General features: G+C 37.5%; 1 protein-coding gene and 1 non-coding gene across 3 annotated transcripts in view; one reads left to right on the top strand and one right to left on the bottom strand.

Moving 5' to 3' along the window:
- Window positions 1-729: 729 nt before the first annotated feature.
- YES1 (YES proto-oncogene 1, Src family tyrosine kinase) overlaps window positions 730-10,844 on the bottom strand; it is a 63,734-nt gene continuing 53,619 nt past the window's right edge. For both annotated transcript variants that reach the window (XM_040264690.1, XM_040264692.1), the window contains exons 9-12: window positions 7,931-8,007; window positions 6,324-6,477; window positions 4,920-5,051; window positions 730-4,125 (exon numbers count right to left, since the gene is read on the bottom strand). In XM_040264690.1, coding sequence (XP_040120624.1) covers window positions 3,917-4,125; window positions 4,920-5,051; window positions 6,324-6,477; window positions 7,931-8,007 — 572 coding nt within the window. In that variant the 3' untranslated portion in view covers window positions 730-3,916. The remainder of the gene's footprint in view (window positions 4,126-4,919; window positions 5,052-6,323; window positions 6,478-7,930; window positions 8,008-10,844) is intronic.
- Window positions 8,943-9,014, top strand: TRNAC-GCA. The gene has a single exon. It is a non-coding gene; the product is annotated as a tRNA-Cys (tRNA).

Raw genomic sequence — 10,844 nt, 5'->3', positions numbered from 1 at the left:
GGACTCTGATTGGTATGAAGGAAACTCAACTTGATGTCAAAAAATGAAAAGGAAGGGAGGAAGGAAGGAAATGGAAGGCAGAGGAGGAGCTGATTTTATGGAAATAAATGCTGCTGGGGCCCATGCTCTCTCCCTCCCCTCTGCATGGCGGTTTGCTTTGGATCTAAGTGGGGACCTGGACTCCAGCAGCATCCAGGTAGCATCTTTAGAACAGCATAATCAGACAAGAGATGAGACTCATCTTCCAGTTCCACGGAGAAAAGTCTTAGAGACTTTACTAAAAGATGTAAATCAAGATTTTGCATAAATGGGATCAGAAGACTGACTAGAAAAGATGGTAAGATATTATTTCTTACCAAACTAATTTATATAAACATAATATAATCCTAACCAAAATCTCCCCTGAATTTTTCTGGAGTATAAAAAATAGAGTCTAAAAAGTTTATCAACAATTTGCGAGAACATCAACATTGGGGGAAAAAAAGGCTACTTAATTATTAAACTGTATTATCAAGTGATTAGTCATTGAAAGTATTATACTCATGTCAGAATGTCAAGTGGATTGGACAAAACCAATGGGGTGGGAGATACATTAACCAGTAATTGCTGCTGGGAACATTAATGGTATGGGGGGAAAAAAAAAATCAAGCTAGACTCTTAAGTCATATTTTACACCCTCAAAACTTCCAAGTGAATTAAAGAGTGATGTAAAACACAAAAAGCATCAAATAGAACAGATGAGATGAATATTTAATCTTGGGATGCAAAAGACAGTTTAGGAATAAAAAAGATTTGACAACACACAAATGTACAACTTAAATGTCAAAAAAATACATGTAAAATTAAAAGGCAAACAGCAAACTAGGAAAACATTCTTAAATTGAGAACTTATTTCTCTATTGTATAAAAATATTTAATAAATGTTTATTAAATGATGTGTTTGTTCATTAAATGTTACTTTTCTGGAGTCATTAGGGAAAAACAAAGCTAGTAATTTTAGATAAAATAACAGTAGAAAGCAATTAATACTATTACCTTGTTGGAAATAACAAATGATTTTGATTGGCCATTCATAATTTAGCATAATCTTATTTTCATTATACCTATAATAGAAGTGTAAAACACACATAGAAATAAGGCTTGCATATTTTTCATTTTTAGGAAATTAAATCCCTTATGATCAAAAGTGGTTATTCTATTTTATATCCTTCACATAGAATCTTCTTCTATGAATAACTTCACTTAAATCTCTTAGGTTTGTCAGTACATTAAAACTGTACTTGCTGATACTAAAAAAAAACACCACCACCAAAATCCTTGTAGAAACAATGTCACTCACCTGACATGGAAAATTAATCACACAGAATAAGTTTAATAATGTTATGAATTTAAAAAGAATTGATTTAACTCTGCTCAAGAGTCATAACTCAATACTTTTTTCCTCCCCCCAATGGAAGAAACTCAGAATATACTTTGCTTTAAATGCCATTTTTAAAAAACTGATAAAACATATGAATAGTGGCTCAAAAGATAAATGGGTACATTCAATGAGAATTTTTATTTCAATTATCCACAAAACAATATAATAATACTTTATAAAAATATTAAGTTTTAGGCTACCATTATTCATTAAAAAAAGTGTTTGTGCTAGAAGGCTGTTTTTACCAACTTCCTTTTTTGGTAAGGAAAACAAATTAAGAGGCTGAAGAAAAGCTGTTGGAAAAAATCTTCAAATGTACAAACTTGTTTATTTTTCTCAGCAATTTAAAAATACATAAACCATTTAAACTGAATACACATTAAGTTAGTGTTTTATTTCCTAACTATACACTTGATATTATAAGGAACTGCTCCATTCAATTAAAACCTAATGAATGCCATCAACTTTTTCTGGCTTATTTTTCAGAAGGGAATTATTAGTACATAAACATAATTTTATCCTTTTTAAAATGCTTAGAAAAATTGAAATATCATAGTTCACACAAAGCCCTTTAAAAATCTGAAGTCACAGGTTGAAGATGTTAAAGGTAAATGATGACAACAGACTTCTTGGGAAAATCCTCATGGAAGGATTCAATACTATGCAAGTTACGTAAACATAAGAAACCACTGCAAGTTTTAGTACCAGAACTACTGCCAACCTGCAGGAAGTTCATCTGTCACATTTTAAAATGATTTGGATCTCAACACAGATACCACAGCACAGAACTGTTTATTTAATGACCAAATCAGGTAAGTGATGATAGCCAGTAATGCTATTCCTAAAATGCTGGGACCGGATGTGTTGCTATATTTAAAATATAACTACAAAAGAGAGTGTTTTAAAACCTAAATACCAGACTTTTGTCAGACTCAGTTCCTTTGCTAGACACTTACACCCGTGACGCTGCCATTCAAATTCATATTTTGGGATTTAAATTCTCTTTTTGAGTTAGTCATAAAAATCAGTATTATTTTGCATGTTTCACTGGCGTACTTTAAATATGCAACAACTGTCCCCCTCTTTTCACCAATTATACTGAGTATGTTCTCCTCAAATCAACTAAATTCTAAAAGGGGAAAAATGATCGTCATTAAGTATACTTAAAAAGGGAATGCAGATTTCAACACGGACTTGAAAACTGGAGTTCTAAAAACATTCTGCATAGAAGCTGTATCACTGGAATTAGTGGGAAGCCTTAACTTAGCTATTTGAGGCTACAGCACTCATTTAGTGTTTGTGTTAAGAAAGATTAGTTTTATAGTCCTACCTATAACTCTTAAAATTTCAGAAAATAGATTAAGTGAGGAGCTTTGAGTGCCAGCAAAGCCATTTTGTCACTCCATAACATCAACGTTAAACACAACATCCCATCTCTCTATCTGTAAAACTTTCACATTTTCTTTTCTCATATTTCTTTTAAATACATTTTCCTCTCTGTTAGTCTATAGTCAGTATGAGCAAAAGTGCATTCAAGTCCCTGATCTAGTGATATTTTCCATTTGTGGCAGCCACCGTTAAGTACATATTCGCAATCTCACAGTACCAGTCTACTTTTCAAAAATGACTGTTAAAAAACGCTGAGTTTATTTTTTTCATGCTATCTAAAGATTAAAAGATTTCCCCTTGGATTGTACGATTTCAATTATGTATTGCCTTTAAAAAAAAAAATCAATGCAACCTTACAAAAGATTAGCTCACTTTCTAATTACCTTCATTATTTTAAACTGAGTTATTAAGAAATGATTAAAATGAAAAATGTCTTCTATTTTCCAGTTTCATGAGTATATTGAGAAGTAACACAATGCATTACACTTTCAAATTCCACTGCTGTCATCTAACATTTAATCAAGTTTTAGATGCGTTTCCTTTCTGCTTCTAAAAACCTGGCCCACTTCCATACAAACAGAGGCATATATAAAGGTTGCATATTAACAGTTCAACTTAGAAAAAACTTCTAAGAATAAATGCAAAATATTTTTAAAAACTGGAATGGAATTGTTTGGTCCCGTGAAAATTCCATAATTCTAAATTTTATTATGGTATAACTGATTTTAATCTCCCAAGTTTTGCCTATACTGATTGATAAATTTCTCTTAATTATGAGTGTGGGGAATAAAAGGGAGTGATTCATAAGCAGTAGCCTTGCTGCTCTTCATTGTCATGCCATCATTCACATGGTCATCCAAATCTTAACTATACTTTCTTTGGACCCTGAAATCAGCTGGAAAAATTCATCATTGGTACTTCAGAGTTTAACACTTGGAAAAAAAAAAAAGTGGTTTTGTGCAACCATGTCTGGAATTCCAGTTTACCATCAAAAACATGCAGGGTGAAGAAGATTTTCTTCTTTTGATTCCTGTACGTAAGTGAGGAAGTCTACACAAGTTCTTTACAATTTTGGCAGATTGGTGCATATAAAATAGGCTTCTTGGATTATAAATTTTCTCCTGGCTGGTACTGTGGCTCTGTAGCAGTGAAATAGTCTTCCAGGAAGGACTGGATATACTCAAATGTTGGTCTCTCATCAGGGTCCTTCTTCCAACACAGATTCATCAATTCGTGGAGAGACTCTGGACAGCCCTGCGGGCATGGCATCCTGTACCCTCGCTCCACCTGCTCCAGCACCTCGCGGTTCACCATACCTGACACACGAGCGTCAAACAGCGAGAAACGGTGAGAAACGGTGCCCCTACACACCACGAGCCAAACAGAACCAACCCCCCAACCACTAACTCGAGATATATTCAAGTGAGTTTCATTACTGAAACGATCCTTTCTGACAGAAAAATAAATGTTAAATGTCAAAGGACATCAACAAAAGCTTAGAAAAATGCTAATCTGTTTCAACATATCTAACTTTCTTCATTCCACCAAAAATCTGGTTTTTAGTACTCATGCTTTTCAAAGCCAACCCCAAACTTGGGCTAATGAGGAACAGAGGCAAGACAGTGTCTGAAAGGAATTCAGAAGGAGTTCTAGTTCTCATTTGCCAGATATACTGATTATGTTACTTTATATCAAGTCACTTCCTTGAAACAATTTCCTTATCTAATGTCACCTGTTTGTGCTCAAATTTATTACACAGGTCCTCTCTTGTATTCCTACGTAATTCCCAACTATTTCATCAGCAGCTCACCCTGTGTTATCACAGGCTAAGCATACCCTCAGTTACTTATGGAAGGAAGGGAAGGAGATGACTGAGATATATTTATGCTCATCATCTGAGAAAACAGTAGAGCAAAAAGACCCTTTTAGAAAAGGGAGAAAGCTATGCACACAGAGCCCCATCTCAAGGACTGCGGCTCTCACAGACTGCTCACCATCCAATGCCAAAAAGAGAGGAAGGGAGGGAGGGAAGAAAGAAGACAGAGAGATAAACAAAGAGGAAAAAAGGCCTCTCCTCCATAAACTCCAGTTACATGAAATGCAAGCTCACCTGGATATGGCACTCTGCCCTTTGTTACCAGTTCTGTCTGTAGAATTCCAAATGACCACACATCAGACTTGATTGTAAATCGACCATACAATGCAGCCTCAGGAGCTGTCCACTTGATTGGAAATTTTGCACCTAAAACAGTATTGACAAGCTTGCTTCAGTAACTGGTTTCTTTCTGTGCACATATGGCAAAAGCAGGGCTCATTTTTTGTCAGTATCCCTACTGCACCTGTCATCAGTGTCAAATTCTTCAAAAGTACAAGATCTTCTTTAATACTATTTAAAATTCCCGTTAGTAGAAAACACATTTCTTCCTGATAAGATATTCAATGACATAAGAAAGAGCATGGCTGGTGGGGACAGACAACCAACCATTCAAGAAGGAACAGAGGTAAAAACACTAGTAAGAAGCAACCAAAAACATGGATTATAGGATCTACAACTTTTTAAGTCAGTCCAGCTGCCTGCGTGCTGCAGTCCATGGGGTTGCAAAGAGTCAGACACGACTGAGCAACTGAATTGAACTGAGCTCCTAGTAGTTACAACTGCTGGCTGCCAAGAGGATATTCTGTTGGTTCTAATGTCTACTGGTTTTCGACCATAATCTCCTTTCTATATTATGATCTCTCTCTAGAAAAGTTTACTGTACTATCATTTTGAAGAGCCTGTATTAATTTACTCAAATATTTAGTATCTTAGCACTTTTTATGCATATTATGCTAATTGTTGGCAGAGACACAAAAACACAGCCTTTGTGATGTTTATATACTTACAGTGAAAACAAGATTATAGGTGTCTTAAATACTTAGTTACTTATGTAGATATATAATGTTGTAAAATATAGTTCTTTAGATGTTCTGACAAACAGAAGATCAATTTTCATTAGCACAATCATAAAAGGTTTCATTTAAAAAGTGGTAGTGAAGTTTAGCCTTAAAGAGTGGTTAGAATTTTCGTAGGTGAAGACTGTAGAAGAACAGGAAGATATTCTAGCTGGCGGGGACAGCACACAGGTATGGAGATGGAAAAGAAAGCACTGAGCTTCTAGTGCTTAATGTAGTAAAACCTGGATGGTTCTGAGGTTTGTTAGAAATGTCATTTTAAAATATTTCTTATTTGTTGGCATGCCAAGGGAAGTGTGAAGAGGAGAATATTGCTCGCTGTATTCATAATGCAAACACCACCCACAGTCAGGTTCTTCTCTGGGGTAAAGAGCCATCAGAAAGCCAAAGTATTATGCACTATGTATAATTTTATGATCAAAAATCAATATTTCTATGATTCTTTTGAGCAGGCCTAGAGCTGTTTGCTTAATTCTATACAACCCTGTATGTTCAGAAGAACGGTAAGAAAATCCATTCATTGAAAATGAGGTTACCAGCATTTATTAAACAGTCATTTTACCTTGTCTTGCCGTATATTCATTGTCTTCAATTAACCTTGCTAAGCCAAAATCTGCTATTTTGCACACAAGGTTTTCTCCTACAAGAATATTAGCAGCCCGAAGATCTCGATGAATATAGTTCATTCTTTCAATATAGGCCATACCATCAGCAATCTTGGGAAGAAAAACAAACATATATGGTATGAAGGGAAGGATGGAGAGGGCAATTCTGGTTAATGTTAAACCAGATCACTGAAGACACGCCTCTGGAAAAGAGATGATGGTAATGCGGCAGTCTAGTAGATGACAGGAAAAACAGAAAACCTTTTAATGGAACAGGGAGAGAAGGATGAGGAGGAAGCGAGGGGAGGAGAGGGGAGAAGTGGGGGAAGGGGAGAAAAGAGATGGCATGTGGCCCACAAAGCCTGAAGCATTCAGCTGGCCCTTCACAGATGAACAGTCTGCCCGCCTCTACTATAAAGGGGCTCAGAGCCTGGAGCTCAGGCGTGTGGACGAGGCTTGACATATGCTAAGGTCGCACAGGCACCGTTTTCTTGGTGTAAAGTTTCTCTGAATTGCCAGATCCTGTGGACATCTGGACACTCATCGTGAGAGGAGCCTTAGATTCAATGTGTCAACCAAAGCCAATAATAGGCCCCTTGAATACCTATCACACATCTGAATAATACTCTTAATAGTTCTCAATTATATTTAGAAACAAAAACTCAGAGTAAAACTGCCGCATCTTAAACTGTACACCCGCCACCTAAGTTCTTGTTTGGGGCTATATTAAAAAAGAAATCCAGCATCTACTTTACTTTTATTTAAAGACCAATATGATTAATTACTTAAAGGTATACTGGGCCTTCCCTGGTGAATCTGCCTGCAATGTAGAAGACCTGAGTTTGATCCCTGGGTTGGGAAGATCTCCTGGAGAAGGGAATGGCTACCCACTCCAGTATTCTTGCCTGGAAAATTCCACGGACAGAGGAGCCTGAAGAGCTACATTCCATGGGGTCCCAAAGAGTTGGACACGACGGAGAGACTAACCCTTTCACTTAGGTATATTACCTTTCCACCTTCTATCCTAGTAGGATCAGTGTGACTCTGTGTTGCTACCACACCCCACTCCCAGCTTTGTTCAGGTCTTCTGCAGCATATACTTCAGATTTCTAATATTTTCTTTGGAACAGCAATCATTCACTGTCTTAACATGTATCTGCTGAAGTATAAATACATACAGATTTTGTAGCTGTGGATGCATATGTTTCTGAAAGGCCACATGATACAGGGCAGCATAGTACTGGGATCACTGATTCTAATCCTTATAAATTGTACAAATCTTAGACACCTGGCTCCTCAGATACTACAGTATCTGTAATATACAGAGATTAGACTGGATTATCCGTAATGTTCCTCCCAGCTCTAAAACTCCATGATTTCACCATATAAACAATAGTATTCTGAGGAGCCTGGTGGGCTGTGGTCCACAGGGTCACAAAGAGTTGGATAAGACTGAAGAGACTTAGCACATGCGTGCGTGCACACACACACAAACACAAGATTAGTTTACATTTTTAATGTGCACTTGCAGTTCAAATGGACACATAGATGAACACACAAGTACCTGAGCAGCCATGTCAACCAGCTGTGGGAGCTTCAGATACTTTCCATCTCCCTCCTTCAGGAAATCCAATAAGCTCCCTGTAACAGACAGCAAGGCATTCATGAACAATAAAAAAATTTAACAAGAGTAAAATGAACTAATTAGGATTTAAAGACGTAATACTGTCTGTTCTTTAAAAAAAAAATCTTGACTGTGAAGGAAAGCAAGAGCCAGAAAGAAGTTGGCGAAAAGTGGATGCTGGGACCACAGAAGGGTTTTCTGTTTAAATGAAAGAATGAAGAACATAGTTTAAGAACTGTCCTTAAATAGAGGAAGTGACACTTCTTTTTAGCCTGCAAGACAGACTGATGTTACATAAATACTCTGCACGGCAATGTGGAAATACAGAAAGAAGCAAAAGCTACAGTTCTTTGTTTCTGGGCCCAGAATCTAGATAAAGTGCCACAATCAATCCACTAAGCAGAACATCATTCGGTGTAATGATAATTGCTAAAACAGTACAAAAGCTGCCCAGAAAGCAGAGCCCAGAAACAGCAAGAATCGGGGACTGGAGTGTGTCACTTAGACAACTGCTTTTTACCTTCTGCACTTTCCACTACCCATGATTTCGCTCCCCATTTCCTTATAGCTCTGCAGAAATACCAGTAACCCTTCTGTTACCCATCCACATCCCTCATCATCTTAAAGAATGGTACAAGACTTGTCTTTCCTACTGATTTTTCTCATTTTTATTCCAACCTAGGTAATCTCTTCCTCAATTTCTATGTTATTCACTGAATGTGTCAAACACCTAGAAATTCATTATGCTTTCGCTTGAACTTATTTGTTCATAGTAAGCTGTTATTTAGTTTTATACTGAAAATTAACTCATTAGGTTAGGTCTTCTTTCCAAATTCAATGTAAGTTAATCAGATGGCTTTATTTCTTTGATGCCTTATAATACTAGCAGGCTGTTTACATATTAGAAGATTCAATACATTTCAATTATTAATAATTTCTAGAGTATCCTGCTTCCCTGGTGGCTCAGATGGTAAAGCGTCTGCCTGCAATGCAGGAGACCCAGGTTCAATCCCTGGCTTCGGAAGATCCCCTGGAGAAGGAAATGGCAACCCACTCCAGTACTCTTGTCTGGGAAATCCCATGGTTGGAGGAGCCTGGTAGGCTACAGTCCATGGGGTCGCAAAGAGTCAGATACGACTGAGCGACTTCAGTTCCAGTTTCCGAGTATCCTGATGATCAAGAGAACACAAGAAGTAATGAGTTCAGTTGGGTTACAGAGGGCCCAATTCTAAGTGCATGAAGAACAAAATGGGGAACCACCGAGTTTAAAAATGGAGGGGGCGTCTGTGATCCTGCATTCTAAATATCCTATCTAGATATAATCCTAATCTGGCAATCTGACAACACAGACCTCTACCACATTCCCCAGTTAAATACTTCCTGAAATCAATACACAAGCTAAATGGCCCATTAGCTTTACCTCCACAACACTCTCACACTCTCAATATCCTGATTTAAACTTCCTCCGGGTCCCTTTCCTTACTTTTAGTTCCCCCTAATATACTCTGACGCAGGATACCTGGCAGTTTTTCTGGGCAGAGATTCCTTGTTAAAAATGCCATGTGCTCTGATTCATGTTGAGGTTTAACAGAAAGAACAAAATTCTGTAAAGCAATTATCCTTCAATTAAAAAATAAAACATTTAAAAATGCAAAAAAAAAAAAGTCATGTGCTTTGGGAACTTTAGGTAATGTTTTAGCCACCAATTAGTTCAGTTGCTCAGTCATGTCTGACTCTTTTCAACCCCATGGACTGCAGCATGCCAGGCTTCCCTGTTCATCACCAACTCCCAGCGTTTATTCAAACTTATGTCCATCGAGTCGGTGATGCCTTCCAACCATCTCATTCTCTGTCGCCCCCTTCTCCTTTGCCTTCAATCTTTCCCAGCATCAGGGTCTTTTGAAATGAGCCAGTTCTTCACATCAGGGGGCCAAAGTATTGGAGTTTCAGCTTCAGCATCAGTCCTTCCAATGAATATTCAGGACTGATTTCCTTTAGGATGGACTGATTGGATCTCCTTGCAGTCCAAGGGACTCTCAATAGTCTTCTCCAACACCACAGTTCAAAAGCATCGGTTCTTCAGCGTTCAGCTTTCTTTATAGTCCAACTCTCACATCTGTACACGACTACTGGAAAAACCAAAGCTTTGACTAGATGGACCTTTGTTGGCAAAGTAATGTCTCTGCTTTTTAATACACTATCTAGGTTGGTCATAGTTTTTCTTTCATGGAGCAAGCGTCTTTTAATTTCATGGCTGCAGTCACCATCTGCAATGATTTTGGAGCCCAAGAAAAAAAAGTCTTCTCACTGTTTCCATTGTTTCCCCATCTATTTGCCATGAAGTGATAGGACCGGATGCCATCATCTTAGTTATCTGAATGCTGAGCTTTAAGCCAACTTTTCATTCTCTTCTTTCACTTTCATCAAGAGGCTCTTTAGTTCCACTTCACTTTCTGCCATAAGGGTGATTTCATCTCCATATCTGAGGTTACTGATATTTCTTTTTTTTTTTTTTTTGGTTACTGATATTTCTTCCAGCAATCTTGATTCCAGCTTGTGCTTCATCCAGCCTGGCATTTCACATGATGTACTCTGCATGTAAGTTAAATAAGCAGGGTGACAATATACAGCCTTGATGTACTCCTTTCCCGATTTGGAACCAGTCTGTTGTTCCATGTCCAGTTCTAACTGCTGCTTCTTGACCTGCATACAGATTTCTCAGAAGGCAGGTCAGGTGGTCTGGTATCCCCATTTCTTGAAGAATTTCCCACAGTTTGTTATGATCCACATGGTCAAAGGCTTTGGCACAGTTAATAAAGCAGAAGTAGATGTTTTTCTGGAACGCTCTTGCTTT

Source organism: Oryx dammah, unplaced genomic scaffold, assembly GCF_014754425.2.
Source record: "Oryx dammah isolate SB20612 unplaced genomic scaffold, SCBI_Odam_1.1 HiC_scaffold_22, whole genome shotgun sequence".
NCBI lineage: Eukaryota > Metazoa > Chordata > Mammalia > Artiodactyla > Bovidae > Oryx > Oryx dammah.
This window is presented reverse-complemented; position numbering and strand designations above follow the sequence as displayed.